The 17,907-nt window shown below is 40.4% G+C and overlaps 1 protein-coding gene across 8 annotated transcripts in view; it reads left to right on the forward strand.

Annotated features, from left to right (window-relative positions):
• The window catches only part of BABAM2 (BRISC and BRCA1 A complex member 2), a 298,493-nt gene that overhangs the window by 93,041 nt on the left and 187,545 nt on the right, over nt 1-17,907 (forward strand). For 7 of the 8 annotated variants that reach the window (XM_073338599.2, XM_073338597.2, XM_073338593.2 and 4 more), the window contains exon 5: nt 10,700-10,894. In XM_073338599.2, the coding sequence (XP_073194700.1) occupies nt 10,700-10,894 (195 nt within the window). Of the gene's footprint in view, nt 1-8,901; nt 9,008-10,699; nt 10,895-17,907 lie in introns of those variants that run through there. The other variant, XM_073338601.2, reaches the window with a different exon arrangement.

Consider the following 17,907-nt stretch of genomic DNA (forward strand, 5'->3'; position numbering starts at 1 on the left):
GGAGCTGAGGCACAAAAAGACTAAAAGTTTTGCCCATGGTCACACAGGATGTTTGTAGCATAGCAAGAAATTGAACTTGGGTCTCCTAAATTCCAGATTAGTGCCCTAACCACTGGGCCATCCTTCTTTTTTTATGTGTGTGTGTAATAATTAAAAAAAAAAAAGTGTGATAGAATACGGGTTTTTAACACCGTAAGTTTAGGATGACCACATTACTTACTTGTGGCAAAACCTAAATGATTACTAATTAAACCTTTATACTACACCTATTTGTGTGAGGGGGAGGTATATAATATGAATAAAATGCAGTATGTGCTCGTATAATCTGTATGTCTCATGCACTGTGATCAGTTTGATTAAAAGATATTATAGAACTGCAAGTGCATTACTGTTATTGTCATCAAGGGCTTCAGAGGTTTTGTGTTTACTGACATTTTCTCATGAAATTGATTGGAGTTAGTTTCTTGCTTAGAAATACAGAAGAACACTGACTTAAATAAGATCTTGTCGTTTGTTTCCTGTAGTGTAGCCAGGAAAAACAGTAACAAGCTGTCTTCTTAAAAATCACATTCCTGGAAGATATTCTGGCAACCTGGATATTTAAACACATTCTTAAGAAAAACAACTTGTATTCAATTAGAAATTATGTTCGCTTATTTTCTTTCTGAGATTGTGAGGTTACAGTTTATTGTGGACATTGCCTGAAAGTCTGAAATAGCCGATATCCTGTTGTGGAATCAATGAATTAGCTGCTAATGGACGCAAGGTGCTTAATAAGCTAAAAATGGGGAAAAGAGAATTCTCACCCATTATGAAGTTTTAATGTAGGGGCTGAGGAGGTTTGTGTAAAGATAAAGAAAAGAACATAAAACACTGTGTTCCAGTCTAAAGGTTGAATATTATTTCTTAGCCCAAAGTCAGATCTCATGACTATTCTAAAAAGGTAAATTCTGTATACTGGTGAGAGGGACTTCTATCTTTCCTGTTAATGCTGAGATGCTCCTTCATGTTGTTCTTTGTACTCAGCCACTCACATTTAGACTTAAAAACTCACATTTAGACTTATCCTCTGGCTGCGGATCATCTGGACAGGTCTCTCCCTTCAGAATCCAATCAGTATATAATCTTATTCAGCTAGAAGACTTGATATTTAAGTGTTCCAAATTGTTCTCTCCATGCAGCGGATACACAAAACCTAAACTATTTTATAGGCAACATCATCTTATCTTCAATTGGTCAAAGGCATATTCCACCACTAGCCTGCACCTGGTCTGTGTGCAAATAAACCTTTCTATGGCAGGTTATTTTACATCAGGAGAGTAGAGATCACTGCCTGTCATGCAAGCCAGTATTGTCACATTGTTGTCTGTCTATATCCATTTGTTGCCTTTTGTCTTATAAATAGATGGTAAGCCCCTTTGGATGTGGCCTGACCATCTTTTTGTTCTGTGTTTGTACGCTGCCTACTACAGTGGGGTCCCTGGTCTGTGACTGGGGCTCCTAGGTGCTGTGGTAACACAATAATAATAATAATAATTAATAATAATATGACTAAAGGATAGGCTGGGTCTCCCAAAACAACACTGGAGACAGACATCTTGTTGAAATCCACATTATTGGTTGGGAGCAAAGTCCTAACTTGGTCAAATTCAGATACGCCAGATCTCTTGAATACAATAGTACAATTTAGTGCCCCCCATGTGGGAGTCCAGGAACTTCCTTCTATGACCCACCAAGGCTCACATATCGAGTGAGTAGTATCCTTTCCATTTATAGGATTATGTTCTCCTTGAAAGGTAGGGCAGTTAATGGGCACATATGAGCCATCAACAGCCCCACCACAATTTGGGAAGCCCATTGTTCACAGTATTCAAAGCCCACTGTTACTCTGGGGACATTTCAAGTCATTACCATCCATGGATGGACCAAAGCAATAATTGCATGGCAAACCTCTTCCACAATTGAAGAGTTGACTTGCCAATGCTGAACTGATTAACCTCAGATTTATGACTGTTTGGGGTAACCATCTTCCATTTGACAATAGCAACCCCCTTCTGGACTGGGTTTGGCTCCTCTCATCTGCGCATCCTTGTACTGAATAGTCGGAGCAAGTTCCTCACCCAGCTACAGGAATTTAGCCTTCCTCATGTGGAAGTTCTGGGTCCACAGCTTGTTGTATCAGGTCTGCGTGATGATGTAGTCCCACCACTCTGTGCTCGTGGTCCTGGCCCAAAATTTCCAGTCATCATAGGGGGATTTGTCAGCCATTACAAACTGCATTGACTGTCTCCACTCCTCCGACTCTGAATGCAGCTCTTCTTAGCAAAGCGTGCTGCCACTTTTCCATGGCACTAAGCCAATGCTGAAATGCCCTCCATTGCATCTCATGCCTTATATCAGTCACCCCCTTTTCTCCCCACAAAATGAAACCCACATGGGTTGCATTAATGCCAGCATTAAGCACTGTTCATTGCTTAGAGTAGGATCCATGCTTTGCCACCAGTTGTAGTGGAGACCGTGGACAGAAAAGTGGAGTGGAAGTGGTTTACTTGAATGAGTTGTCGAGTTAGCACCATTTCTTTGAAAAGACAAATAAGTTCTCTCATTGTACACTGAGAGAGAATTCATAGGGTGGTTTAGCTAAGTGCAATACTAAGAACAATGAGTTATGCCTCCAGAGTGAGAACAGCATCAGTGTGGACGCAATAACTTGAGGTCTGTTTGTGGTAACTTTTATGTGTTGTTTCACAGTGAGGTTTCTCAAGTTCAGTTAACTTGAGAGGAGTAACTTGAGTACAGATAACTCCAGTTAACTGCAGTGAAGACATATCACTTGTCATGCAGAGCAAGAGATAAGGAATTAGAGTCAAGCCTGGATTTCCTGCATTGTAGAGAGGTGTTAATAGATCACTAGTGTCTGTGGAATTGCATTAGTCCATTGGAAATTTTACAGCAACTTCAGTTACACTAAAAAAATTTAGATACTTATTGACTTAAATACAAACATTAATAATACTATCTGTACATAAGTCCAAGGGAGAGACCCGGCCCCAAAACTGCTGGAGCCCCGCAGTCCACACTGGGGAGGTTCTCAGACTGCAGATGGCCCACAGGCCGGGACTTTGATACCCCTGGTTTACACTCTGTTCACATTTTCAAGATCTTCTTTGCAACCACAATGACTAAATGCATAATTTTAAGAAAAGTTAACTGACAGTCTGGAGTGTATGTTGCTCAGACAAGGATTGAATTCTGTGCCAAATCTTGAAGCCGCAGAATACAGAGGGCTTGTTTTCAGCCTAGTTTACGCTGATGCTATTTGAAACTGACTCTGATTTTTTTTTAATACTATTTCTTGCATCCATATACTGCAGTGAACTGTGCTGTTAGAACACCAAGGGTTTTGCCTTGAAACACCTGCTAACAATTAACAGAAAATAAGTGGGTATACAGAAAAACTGCTGCCATCTCCTTTCACACATTTGTTTTTCATCACCAAGTTTCACCCTGGTTAAGTTCATGACTCTGTTTTTCTCTTGAGCCTTGTCTTTACTAGGGGGAAAAAAGGTGTGTTCTTAACTTGAGTTAACGAGGGATATGTCTACAGCTATAGCAGCACGGCTGCAGCTACGCTGCTGAAGTGCAGACTCTTGCTACAGTGACGGAAGGGGTCTTTCCGTTTGCTCTAATAAATCCACCCCCTCAAGGGACAGTAGCTATGTCAGCGGAAGAATTCTTCTGTCAACCTAGCTGCATCTATAGTGGGGCTTAGGCCGACCTAACTACGTTGCACAGCGATGCAACGATGTAGCTAGGTTGACCTAAGTTTTAGGTCGGGGTGGGCAAACTTTTTGGCCTGAGAGCCACATCTGGGTATGGGAATTGTATGGTGGGCCATGAATGCTCACAAAATTGGGGGTTGAGGTGCGGGAGGAGGAGAGGCCTCCGGCTGGAGGTGCGGGCTCTTGGGTGAGGCTGGGGATGAGGGGTGGGGGATGCAGGAGGGTGCTCCGGGCTGCGACAGAGGGGTTTGGAGGGTGGGAAGGGGATGAGGACTGGAGCAGGGGGTTGGGGCTTGGGAGGGGGTCAGGGGTGTAGGCTCTGGGCAGTGCTTACGTCAAGCAGCTCCCAGAAGCAGCGGCATGTCCCACCTCTGGCCACTACGCGGAGGCGTGGACAGGCAGCTCTGCGCATTGCCCCGTCTGCAGACGCTGACCCTGTAGCTCCCACTGGCCGCGGTTCCTGGCCAATGGAAGCTGCAGGGGCGGCATTTGGGCCGGGGACAGTCTGTGGAGCTTCCTGGTTGCCCCTACACCTTGGATCTGAAGGGGGGACATGCCACTGCTTTCAGAGCCACGTGGAGTGGGGCAATCCCCTGACCCCGCTCCCTGGATGGAGCTCCGGAGAAGGAGCTTGAGGGCTGGATCAAAATGTCTGGAGGGCCGGATGTGGTCCCCAGGCCGTAGTTTGCCCACCCTTGTTTTAGGTGTAACCAGACCTCACTCAAAGTAAAATCCTGGTGAAGACAAGTTTTCATGTGAATTAGCAGGTTGTATTAAAACTAACTCAAATTAAGAACACACCCTTTTTTTCCCCCTAGTGAAGACAGGCAGGATGGTTTGGGTTTGTTTTCTCTCGATGTTTTAGGCTTGCTGAGCTGAACTGGGATTTCGCTTTTGATCCCTGAACTGGTTGCTGTACAAAGCATCAGCTGTTACAGATGGCTGATTTCAATTACCTTACACACAACATTTTATTTATTTATGACTTAGCCCTGAATTCCTTCTGTAAACAAATTGTGGCATGTGCAGGCATGAAGAAAGATGATTCATGTTGTATAAAACTTAAATGAAATCACAAATAAAAATTAGGAATTAATAACCTAAATCAGGGGTGGCTCCGGAGCCACATGCGGCTCTTCAGAAGTGAATACACAGCTCCTTGTGTAGGCACCGACACTGGGGCTGGAACTGCAGGCACCAACTTTCCAGTGTGCCGGGGGGTGCTCACTGCTCAACCCCGGCTCTGCCACAGGCCCTGCCCCCACTCCACCCCTTCCCGCCCCCTCCCCTGAGCCTGCAGTGCCCTTGCTTGTCCCCCTCCCCCCCAGAGGCTCCTGCACACCATGAAATAGCTGATTAGGAGGTGCGGGGGAAGGAGGGAGGGACGCTGATCAGCGGGCTGCTGGTGGGCTGGAGCTGCTGGGAGTGGGGCGGGGAAGCTGATGCAGGGGGTAGGGCCGGGGAGCTGCTGACATATTACTGTGGCTCTTTGGCAATGTACATTGGTAAATTCTGGCTCCTTCTCAGGCTGAGTTTGGCCACCCCTGACCTAAATCATCACAGTGATAACTGGAACACTATTGACAGCATGACCTATTATAGGTTTCTTCAGAGTCTTAGGCCTTGTCTAAACAAACAGTTAGTTTTATGGGAAGCTGGAGTATAAATCTAACCTGAACTAGCATGTTACAGACTACGTGTTTGTTTGGACCCTGCACTAAAAATTCCCTTGTGTGCTTTGAAGTAGGTGTAGATTAAAGTGCACTCGGGAAGTTTTAGTGCACGGTATCAGGGTCCACAGAGCACTTAATGTATGGCAGTCTAGTGCAGGGAAGTGTTCATGTAGACAAACCTTAAATCCAATCTCCCTTTCATTAACATCTCTTCTGAAGGCCTATAATACATTCAGGAACCTGGATGATTAAGAAAATAACTTTTTTATTTCGTTCCTTTATCTTAAAAAATGTAGGGGTGAATTTTTCTCTCAGATACACAGAGACAACAACTCCTACTGACTTCAGTGAGAGCTATATGCGTGTTTTCAGAGGAAGGGTTTGACCTGTTGTAACTTAATCTGTTACTCTTCTTTGTGATTAGTTGTCGTGATTATCATGTGTTTTATAATCTCTAACTAAAACAGAACTTGATGACTCTTAAAATTTTTAAATGGTTTCTTTTAGCTTTTTCTCTTCCCAAAGCTGAAAATTGCAGCAGGGTGCTTACATTGCCTTTGAATTATTGTAAAATAAAAGAAGAAATATTTTAAAGAAGGTACTATTTGAAACACTTAAGGAACAGCTAAACATGTATTTTCACATATTATGGAGATTGGATGAGGATAAGATGATGGAAAAGTTAAGTGTCCTTAGTTCAGCAAATACTACAGCAACTGAGTAGCAGGAAAAAATCCCACAGAGAAAAATCTCAATTTATTCATGCAGTTGTGTTAAAACAGTTTTTAAGGTTTTTCTTTTTATCTTTAGTTGGTGCAACCTCATGTTAAAAAGACGTTTTAATTAAAATGGTATAAGTGAAAAGGTAATCGAATGTAGCCATTATACATATTTCTTGCTTTACTTTGTGTGTGACTCTATTGAAATAAATACATAAATCTGCACTGGGAAATCGGCACAGCATTTGCCAGGTTTGCTAAATTCTGTTGCTGTTTTTTTCTAACAAGTTATCTGCCGTGTTATCGGTTTTAATTTCTAGTTTCTGAATGAAAGACACATTAACCTAGAAGCCCTGCAATGACATAATTTCTTTTGAATTCCTGTAGTTGATATGCTGTGAGTGACAAGATAGCATAAAAACTTTGTTCTGATGCGATATTGTTAAGTTCCTTGTTGACAAGGGCAATTGTCATTCCGTAGTTCTGTACAGAACAGATGACAATGAGCTTCCTCTTGCTGCCTTCTTGTTTTCTGGTGTAATGTTATTTTTTTAAAAAATGCTCAGTTACAATTAGGCCAGTTATTAAAATACAGTCAGTCATTTCCTTTGACAACATGTTGGCGTTGATGTAACACAATAGAATTCAGTGGAAAGGTTATTCCTATTTCTCTGGCTGCTGTCAGTACACACGAGCATATTACATTCTTCGGCTTTCTGGAAATGCTCTGTTTGACTAGGTGCATGGGAACAGGAAGTCTGAGGTTATACATAGTATGTTTGCTTGGTTTCAGACTGTATGATGCAAGGTCTGTTTCCTAGAAGACATTGTGTACTGAATAGTATTTTGTAGACTATTTTATTAAATCAACTCAACTTAAATGAACTCAGGTTGATAAGAAATGATTGTCAGTTCTGAGGGTTTTCATAATCACTTCAGTGGTATCAATCTTAAGTACTTATATGGCTGTCATGACTATAGTATCTGTGCACCTCACAGACTTGAATGTATTTATCTTCACAACAGTCTATGAGGTAGGACAGTACTATTATCCCCATTTTACAGATAGTGAGGCTGTGGCTCAGTATCCAAAGTGGTTTTCCCAGGTCACACAGGATGTTCGTGGCAAAGCAGGAAATAATATCCTGGTTTTTGCAGTCACAGGCTAGCAACTAGCCACTGGACATCCTTCATCCCAGGATCACAAGTCAACACTCAGCTGTACCAGATTGTGGGCAATTGCCGTGTGTGTGTGTGTGTGTGTGTGAAATAAAAATAGAGGTATTGTAGATCATCTGGCTCTTTAGCATAGTCATAGTTCTGAAGTCACAACATCTTTTTCAGACATGAAGTTTACAAATCTATCAGTCCCTGGCCTGTTTCAAATACCCACTTTGGATTTAACTACACCTCTACCCCTATATAACACAAATTCGGCTATAACGCGGTAAAGCAGTGCTCTCGGGGGCGGGGCTGTGCGCTCCGGCAGATCAGCGCGTCATCGTGTCTGACTCCAACACGCTGCTCTGAGCGGCATGTTAAGGGTGCCGGGCAAAGGCCAAGGGGTTGGATAAGGGGCAGAGGGTCGGGGGGGGGGGTTGAATGGTTTGGAGGTTCTCGGGGCAGGGCGTTCAGGGGATGGGGAACAGGGGCGTTGGATAGGGAATGGGAGTCCTGGGGGGCCTGTTGGGGGGCAGGGGTGTGGATAGGGGTTGGGGTTTGTCAGGGGACAGGGAGAAGGGGGTTGGGTAGGGGGTGGAGTCCTGGGGGTGATTACGGACGGTGGGGGTCTCTGGAGGGGGTGGTCAGGGGACAAGGAGCAGAGGGGCTTAGATGGGGGTGGGGTCTTGGGAGGGGTGGTTAGGGGCGGGGGTCTCTGGAGGGGGTAGTCAGGGGACAAGGAGTTGGGGGGGGGTTAGATGGGTTGGAGGTTCTGAAGGGTCAGTCAGGGGGCGGGAAGTGACTATTGATAACAGAAATGCTCAAGGCCAAAGCAAGTTCAATATAACGCGGTTTCACCTATAACGCGGTAAGATTTTTTGGCTCCTGAGGACCGTGTTATATCGGGGTAGAGGTGTATACCCTTAAGCACTCTGTTCACGTGACTTGTGTCTGTTCAGGCAAGAATGGGGTCTATATTTTTGAAGAATGAGGCCAGCCTTCCAAAATTCAGTTCACCCACTCTATTTTTAAATGGGTGACTGATACATCGTCATTATTTTATTTTTATTTTTCTGATAATGAGTGGTGAGTAGATATTGCAGCATTGCCAACCCCAGGCATTCAAAAATCATGAGTCAGGCCCCAAACAGTCAAGATAGTGGCTTAAAAGTAATGAATTTTTTTTTTAATTGCATTCTTTTAATTTGCCTTTAATTTGCCGCTAGGGTATGCATGATTCATATTTTCAGGCTGTTCTCCCAGCCATGATTTCTAGAAAAATTTGTAGTAAAAGCTGAGATTCTCACAAAAATACTCCAGGATTTGGGGCTTGAAGAAAATACCAAATATCATGAAACTTGAAATAAAATCATGAAAATTGATAACACTGATTTTATGCCTATGTTGGTAAACTTCCTGACAGTTTTGCAAAGAAAGGATCTTGATGTTTTACACATGCACAATATCACTCCTGCTGAGAGATTGTACTTGTTTTTTACTTTGGATCATAACATTCAAAACTGGGGAATATCTTTTTAATAATTTAATATTTAAATCTTTTCCCAGATAAATGATGAAGTGGTCCAAAGAGAGAAATACTTGCCGAGAGAAAAAGAAAAGTGAAGTTGACATAAACACTGATACAGTCAAATCCTATAAAAGTAGTCGGAGGGTGTGTACTATAAACTTACAGTTTTCAGTTACAAGAAATATGAGAAGTCCCATTTTTAATAACCTGAAACAAATGGTCACAATCTGCATGATATGTATCGTTAGTACATTTTGCTTGAAATAGTGTTCAGAAGGGACTGCAAGCAAGCTCATGGCTGGATAGCCATACAAGTGTCCCATCTCCATTCCCAGAACGGCAGAATAGATATTTGACACATCTCTTTTTTATTTTACAAGTCAGAACCCTGGATCCTTTCCCTTGTTTAGCCTCTGCATATTTTTAATGTTTGGGTTCTTTATCTTGATATTTTTACTAGTATTTATTATCCCTGGTGGTGTACAAAATGTACCACACATGTTTTGGGGCAAACTTTTATTCCGATTTAATTCATTTTATGAAAATCTGGGTTAAAAAATAAATGTTGGCATATATTTGAATACAAAACAGTCACTTGCTGTTCATTATTTTAAAAAACAAAGCCTTTTCTATCTTTTTCTATCTTTTGAAATGTTACATACTAAAAAACCAATTTGTTCCACTTTAGAATGTTCAGAAAAGTCAGTGTGTTTTTATTCACACATGCAGATTGTATACAATTAAAATATCCATTATAAGTAGTTAATATTTCCATGTCAAAAGTAATTGTAGGTTCTTTAGATTGTTTGTTTGAATAGAAATGCCTAAATTGAAGGGGCAGAGAGGGGACTGATATTATTTTTTATTTTATTATTTAGATTTAAAATTAGACACCTGTTCCAGGCTATAGGCACCATAACGTAATTAATGATACAATGAATACAATTAAAATAAATCTAACATGTATTAGCTATCCCATTGTAAAATCTTAGTGGACACAAGTCCTTGTAGTTTTACCACAGGGTAAACTAGGTGAAGTCATCCGCAGCTAATTGTATACTGTTGACCTCTCCTAGCTACTTTGTGGTAAAAACTACACTAGGATTTTTCAGCGGGATACTTAATGTACATTATTATCCTGCTGGGGGACCCCCCCCCACACACACACATATTTTTTTGCTGTGAGGACATAGCTTTAGCCTAACTTGAGTGAGAACAGCCACGCTCTGAAATAATACTTGAGCTGCACAGAGTGATTGGATTAGTTATCACAGAGTGGTCATGTCAGCAGCTGACGTTTTGTGTTAACTTGAGCTCTAGCCTATGCCCCCTGACAGGCCAGCGAACTCACGTTTAAAAACACCAACACACTGAAGTTAAGGGATTTTGTATGTGGATGACACTTAAGTTAAGGGCAACACTCAGTTTATAATTCTAATTAACTCTGCAGTGACATCAAGCTGATAGGCATGTGATTGAGGCAGCTGGGTAGAAGCTTGTTCTGCTCCAGCCCATGCTGTACCTGTTCTGTGGATAAGCAGAGGAATTTCCAAGGCTCTTATCAGTTTGGCATATTCACTGGTGCTAACTTGACTTAGTACTTTTTGATTCAGATTAAATACAGGACTGCATTTATCTGAACCAATTCTCATAAACTGTTCAGATCAATTTTTGTTTTGTGAATGGAAAGGTCTCAGGTCCTCAGATGTAACAAGACACCATGCTGATGAGGACTTTATAAGTACTAGTTAGTACTCGTATGTAGGCAAGAATGCTCATCTCTTTCTACTGCTGTAAACTAGTCTGTGCTTTTTTTTTTTCCCCCTTATTCAACAGAATTTAGCCTCCTGGAATCCCTCAAATCCTGAGTGCCTCCTGCTTGTTGTGAAAGAGCTCATCCAGCAATATCACCAATTCCAATGCAGCCGATTACGGGAGAGCTCTCGCCTCATGTTTGAATACCAGACTTTACTTGAAGAACCCCAGTATGGAGAGAACATGGAAGTTTATGCTGGCAAAAAGAACAACTGGGTAAGCTATTCAGAACACTTCTGATAAAAGCACAATAAACTAATGCTTTTAGAGTTCCTTTCACTATAGTCATTCTAGCCATTACCTTGTAAAATAGAGCTATTTGTGTGATGTGTGCACACGTACTGTGTGTTTACCGTGGTGAAAAAACCCTGTTTGTCCCCAGCTCACCTCCGCACTCTCCACTCCCTCTTTTGTTCACTGCTTCTATTCCATTGCCTCACTTGAATCTGATTTCCAGGTGAGCAACTGTCTTCAGAGCTGATGGCAGTACATCTGGTTTACAGATGAACTCGTAAATTTGTTGTGAGAATCACATGCTATGTCTGGACTACAAGACTTTTGCTGACATAGTTATTTCAGTTAGGGTATGATGGAATGTGATTTTACTGACATAGTTGGGCTGCCAAAAGCTACTACCATGGACACAGTTACACTGGCAACAGTGCAATTTTGTCAGTATAGCTCTCCCACTAGGAGCACTTTGCCAGTATAACTGTACCAGCAAAGCCTTCTAGTGTGGACATAACCTGGATGTCATTGAAGTTTTCAAATTCCACACCTCCAGGGCCTGGATTTTAGTTTCATTATCTGAACTGCACTATCTGAGGGCTGTAGATAGCACAGGGGTATTTGATTATAATATAGTTATAGGGCACTGTCAACCCCTTAACCCCTTTTCTTACATGTTGTCTGACCACCCTCTTAACATTTACTTGGTCTCATAAGTCCACTCTGCTTTTGTAAGTCACAGTACTGTATCTGGTCAGACCCCTCATTCAGGAAAAAAAATGCTGAATTGAAATGTAGGGAAATCCTTTCACAGTTGTTGTTTGGAAAGCATGCTCTAGAAAATTAGCTCCCTGTACCTACACACACAGCCTAAATATTTTGTGTTTCTAGTCCTTCTAACTTTTGGGCTCAGTCCAACACCCACTGAATGATTTCAGTGGCTAATGGTTTTTGAAGGATTTGTCTTTGGAGTTGAAACACCCTTAGGGGAGGATCTATTAATGGAGATTCTCTATGTCCTCGTAAGGAGGAGAGGACGGAAGATGATAAAATACAGGTAGGATCTGATGAGGAACAGTAAAATGAAAAAAAGTCCCATTCAATTACATCATGTAATGGCAGACAGCTACAAAATGACAAGTTTTTAGAGTACTTATATACCAATTCTAGAAGTCTAAATAATAAGATGGGTGAACTAGAGTGCCTCGTATTGAATGAGGATATTGATATAATAGGCATCACGGATAGTTGGTGGAATAAGGTTAATCAATGGGACACAGTAATACCAGGATACAAAATATATCGGAAGGACAGAACAGGTCGTGCTGGTGGGGGTGTGGCACTATATGTGAAAGAAAGCATAGAATCAAATGAAGTAAAAATCTTAAATGAACCAAACTGTACCATAAAATCTCTATGGATAGTAATTCCATGCTCTAGTAATAAGAATATAGCAGTAGGGATATATTACAGACCACCTGGGATGGTGATAGTGAAATGCTCAGGGAGATTAGAGAGGCTATTAAAATAAAAAATTCAATAATAATAATGGGGGATTTCAACTATCCTCATATTGACTGGGTACATGTGTAGACAGCTTGGACAGGACAGGATTCAGAGGTAAAGTTTCTTGACACCTTAAATGACTGCTTCTTGGAGCAGCCAGTCCTGGATCCCACAAGAGGATAGGCAATTCTTGATTTAGTCCTAAGTGGAGCACAGGATGTGGTCCAAGAGGTGAATATAGCTGGACCACTTGGTAATAGTGACCATAATATAATTAAATTTAATATCTCTGGGTGGGGAAAACACCACAGCAGCCCAACACTGCAGCATTTAATTCAAAAAGGGGAACTACACAAAAATGAGAAGGTTAGTTAAACAGAAATTAAAAGGTACAAAAGTGAATCTCTGAAAGCTGCATGGAAACTTTTAAAAGACACCATAATAGATTTAAATAATTTAAATGTATACCCCAAATTAAAAAACATAGTAAGAGAACCAAAAAGTGCCACCGTAGTTAAACAACAAAGTAAAAGAAGCAGTGAGAGGCAAAAAGGCATCCTTTAAAAAGTGGAAATTAAATCCTATTGAGGAAAATAAAAAGGAACATAAACTCTGGGAAATGAAATGTAAAAATATAATTAGGAAGGCCAAAAAGGAATTTGAATAACAGCTAGCCAAAGACTCAAAAAGTAACAGCAAATTTTTTTTAAGTACATCAGAAGCAGGAAGCCTGCTAAATAACCAGTGGGGCCATTGGACAATCGAGATGCTAAAGGAGCACTCAAGGACGATAAGGCCATTGCGGAGAAACTAAATTCTTTGCATCGGTCTTCACAGCTGAGGATGTGAGGGAGATTCCCAAACCTGAGTCATTCTTTTTAGGTGACAAATCTGAGGAACTGTCCCAGATTGAGGTGTCATTAGAGGAGGTTTTGGAACAAATGGATAAACTAAACAGTAATAAGTCACAGGACCAGCTGGTATTCACTGAAGGAATTTAAATGTGAAATTGCAGAACTACTAACTGTAGTCTGTAACCTATCATTTAAATCAGCTTCTGTACCAAATGACTGGAGGATAGCTAATGTGACGCCAATTTTTAAAAAGGGCTCCAGAGGTGATCCCGGCAATTACAGGCCATTAAGCCTTACTTCAGTAACGGGCAAATTAGTTGATTAGTAATTGCAAAATTGTCAGACACATAGATTAACATAATTTGTTGGGGAAGAGTCAACATGATTTTTGTAAAGGGAAATCATGCCTCACCAATCTACTAGAATTCTTTGAGAGGATCAACAAGCATGTGGACAAGGGGGATCCAGTGGATATAGTGTACTTAGATTTTCAGAAAGTCTTTGACAAGGTTCCCCACCAAAGGCTCTTAAGCAAAGTAAGCTGTCATGGAATAAGAGGGAAGGTCCTCTCATGGATTGGTAACTGGTTAAAAGATAGGAAACAAAGAGTAGAAATAAATGGTCAGTTTTCAGAATGGAGAGAGGTAAATAGTGGTGTCCCCCAGGGGTCTATGTTGGGCCCTGTCCTATTCAATATATTCATAAATGATCTGGAAAAAGGGGTAAACAGTGAGGTGGCAAAATTTGCAGATGATACAAAATTGCCCAAGATAGTTAAGTCCCAGGCAGACTTCGAAGTGCTACAAACGGATCTCTCAAAACTGGGTGACTGGACAACAAACTGGCAGATGAAATTCAGAGTTGATAAATGCATGGTAATGCACATTGGAAAACCTAATCCCAACTATACATATAAAATGATGGGGTCTAAATTGGCTGTTACTTTTCAAGAAAGAGATCTTGTGGATAGTTTTTGAAAACATCCACTCAGTGTGCAGCAGCAGTCAAAAAAGTGAACAGAATTTTGGGAATCATTAAGAAAGGGTTAGATAATAAGACAGAAAATACCATATTGCCTCTATATAAATCCATGGTGTGCCCACATCTTGAATACTGCATGCAGATGTGGTCGCCCCAAAAAAGAGATATTGGAATTGGAAAAGGTTCAGAAAAGGGCAACAAAAATTATTAGGGGTATGGAACGGCTGCCGTACGAGGAGAGATTAATAAGACTGGGACTTTTCAACTTGGAAAAGAGACGACTAAGGGGAGTTATGATAGAGGTCTATAAAATCATGACTGGTGTGGAGAAAGTAAATAAGGAAGTGTTATTTACTCCTTCTCGTAACACAAGAACTAGGAGTCACCAAATGAAATTAATAGGCAGTAAAACAAAAAAAGGAAGTATTTTTTCACACAACAAATATTCAACCTGTGGAACTCTTTGTCATAGGATATTGTGAAGGCCAAGACTATAACAGGATTCAAAAAAGAACTAGATAAGTTCATGGAGGATATGTCCATCAATGGTTCTTAGTCGTATGGACAGGGATGGTGTCCCTAGCCTGTTTGCCAGAAGCTGGGAATGGGTGACTGGGGATGGATCGCTTGATGATTACCTGTTTTGTTCATTCCCTCTGGGGCACCTGGCATTGGCCACTGTTGGTAGACAGGATACTGGGCTAGATGGACCTTTGGTCTGACCCAGTATGGCCGTTCTTATGTTCTAACTTCTTTTTCTGTCTCAATTACAAAAAACGTGTTTAAATAAATTTTGAAGCAAATTCCTCGAGCATTTTAAGAGTTACGTGAGGGTGGAAACATTCAATTTATTAAACATTAAATAAATTATGGACACATTTATTGTAACTCAGATAAAAATATCTGAATTTTAAAATGTATTTGCTGCTAAAGAGAAGATGTAGGAAAATGAAGACCTTATAGTGTAGATAGAAACCTTGTACATTTCAAACATATTGTGGTCATACAGATAAGAAAAGCATAGAACATAGATGAATCTTGAAAAACTCTCTTAGTGTTGTTAACTATGCACAAATCCCAGCACAAACAGGTGGGCTTAACTTGTCAGGCCCTTAGACATTTATTGTGGAAAGGCCTTTTGGAATAAATTAGTTTTAAGGAGTGCTTTGAGTGTGTCAAAGATGGTCACCAGATGACTTGGGATGTGAAAAGTATTTCTCAGTAAGAAATGCCTGCTATGCTAAGTTTGGAGGGAAACTGAACTTGAATTATAAAAATGCCCTGTGGAATTATTTCTATAGAAATGTTACAAAGTGCATACTTTAATATGTTCTACGTAGAGAGCCTCAGTTCACCTCACACTCTGAGAGAGACACAGATTGCGTGTATGGATACCCCTCCCTACATTGTGTTAAAGCTGTGTACACAACTACAGGCAATCTTATCTGCACCTACCTGCAAAGACAAACAGCACACACCCTTTCTTTGAGTACATAATATATACCTAGCCCCTACATATGCAAGCACATTCTCATTTACACACCATATGTATGGTACTTGCATTCAGTAGTTTCACATCTTTCTTTTTTCTTCTTCCTTTCCTTTTTTCTGTTTCTGTCCACTTAAAATTTTTCAAACCCCCTGGAAATCATATGCAAAGAACTCTAGTAGTGCAACATGAAAGTGGCACAAAAATGTCAGGAAATGCTGAATTATCACCGAAGAGTCACTCAACCTTAAATTTTCTCCTGTGGGTTATAGGAAAAAGTATTGTATTTGAAAAACAGTATATGATTGAGTAATTAGATACCAGATCTGTAATGCATATGCAAAAAATAAGACCAAGTTAAAACTGAACAAGCATTCACCTGGCCTTTCCTCAGTATATCCTGATTTTTTTGTCCTTAATGTTAGATTAATTAAAGGGGTGTTTTTTTCATGGGTTATACCAAAAAAGACAAACTTCATCACTTTCTTGACATAATGCATGAAATATCCTTACTTTTTGTCTTAGTGGGGTTAAAATCTTTAGGAAATCAGACCAATGTTTATTTCCTTCTAGAAGAATGAGCTTAGTCTTCTCATAGCCAGGTGGGTAAGGCCTCGTTTTAAGGAAGCGTATGAAACAGAAAGGAAATCCTTCCCATTTCCTTTGCGTACACTTGATGCATAAAAACAGCAATGTGTTAGGGAGAGTTTGGCAACTTCTCAGTAGACAACAGTTGCAAAGCAGCCCTCTAGGTCTTACAATTTACATAATCCTAAAGAGAAATTATAGAAAGAACTGGTAAGAGGGTTTTCCTCCACACTGATTTAAATGCTACTTCTGAACGATCTACAATATTTTCAGCTCAGGTTCTCACACCTTAAGATCTCTCCAAGTTTGCTAAGAGTAGAACAAACCGGAAGATGTTGAGAATGAAAGAATCTCTTTCCCTTCCTGATTATGTACAACTTATTTGGCACATTCCAGTTACTCTCACAAACAAAGGCTTTACTTACAGAAATCAGTCTTAAAGTTCTCAGTACATTTGTTTACCTTTGAACAAATCCTGCGTCACTGAAGCCAATGGGAGCAAACTTGAGCCCTTTACAGGTAGGAGGATCATTTCATTCCTGAGAGTCAAGGGCGGTCACTTTCTGTTGACAGAAAAGGGCTGCTACCCAGATGTGTGCAGAGGTGGACTACCCTAATGAGAGGATATAGGAATCCCTTCTCCGTGAGAGATCCCCATTTTGCAGTTTGTTATCAAACAGCTCATGAGATTTATGGCATCCTCCAAACTCAAACTATAGCTCTGGTACTTCTAGTTTGTTCTGGAACCCATATCATAGTCCAGTGTGGATTCTAATTTGAATAAAATTTCCTTCACTCATTTCTAATTATTATTAGTTGACAGAGTGAAATTTTCAATATGGATGAATTGTGGCCAAACTAATTTGTGGTCTAAAATGGTAGAAAGCTAAAATTTGGTTTCTAGCCTACAATAACACCAAAAGTTTGCATAAATGTCTATTTAAAAGAAGTAATTTACATTGCCATACAGGTTCTGTAGCTCTCTTTATAAAATAAAATATCTACTAGTCTTCCCCCCCACCCCCCATTCAGAGACATGATCCCACTTTGGAAATTAATGGCATGAAAAATGTTATTTAACAAGCAAGCACATACCTGAATGATGGGGGAAGAGGAAAACTCTATCCATGCTTTTCTATTTTCCTCCACTAATATAACTTATAAATGTTCTAATATAGTTTTGTCAAAGAAAGATCTTGTACAGTTTGACAGGTAAATGCCCAAAGGATTTTTAAGCCATATTTTAAATCCCTGGAAATAGAGATGTAATCAGTAGATACCTCTTGAAAGAGTAACCTTATTACATCCCTTTTTTCTCTCAACAAGTCTCTTCAGTTGTAAAAAAGGACATTTCTGTGTATATGTGATTATTCTGTTGCGAGGAAAAATTATTCTTTTGATCTGATATCCTGGTACTTTCACTGTATTTTTTGGGCTTTGTTTTCACTGTAGAAAAAAGTGTTGATGAGATTGGCAGTACTGCAGTCTCTTTAGTTATTAGTGGTAATTAAGCCAGTTCTTCCCAGTAACATTCAGGCAGTCACTATATTAAGTAAGTGTACCATCAAAATACATATAATGAA

This window comes from Lepidochelys kempii, chromosome 3 (assembly GCF_965140285.1).
Source record: "Lepidochelys kempii isolate rLepKem1 chromosome 3, rLepKem1.hap1, whole genome shotgun sequence".
Taxonomy (NCBI): Eukaryota; Metazoa; Chordata; order Testudines; family Cheloniidae; genus Lepidochelys; species Lepidochelys kempii.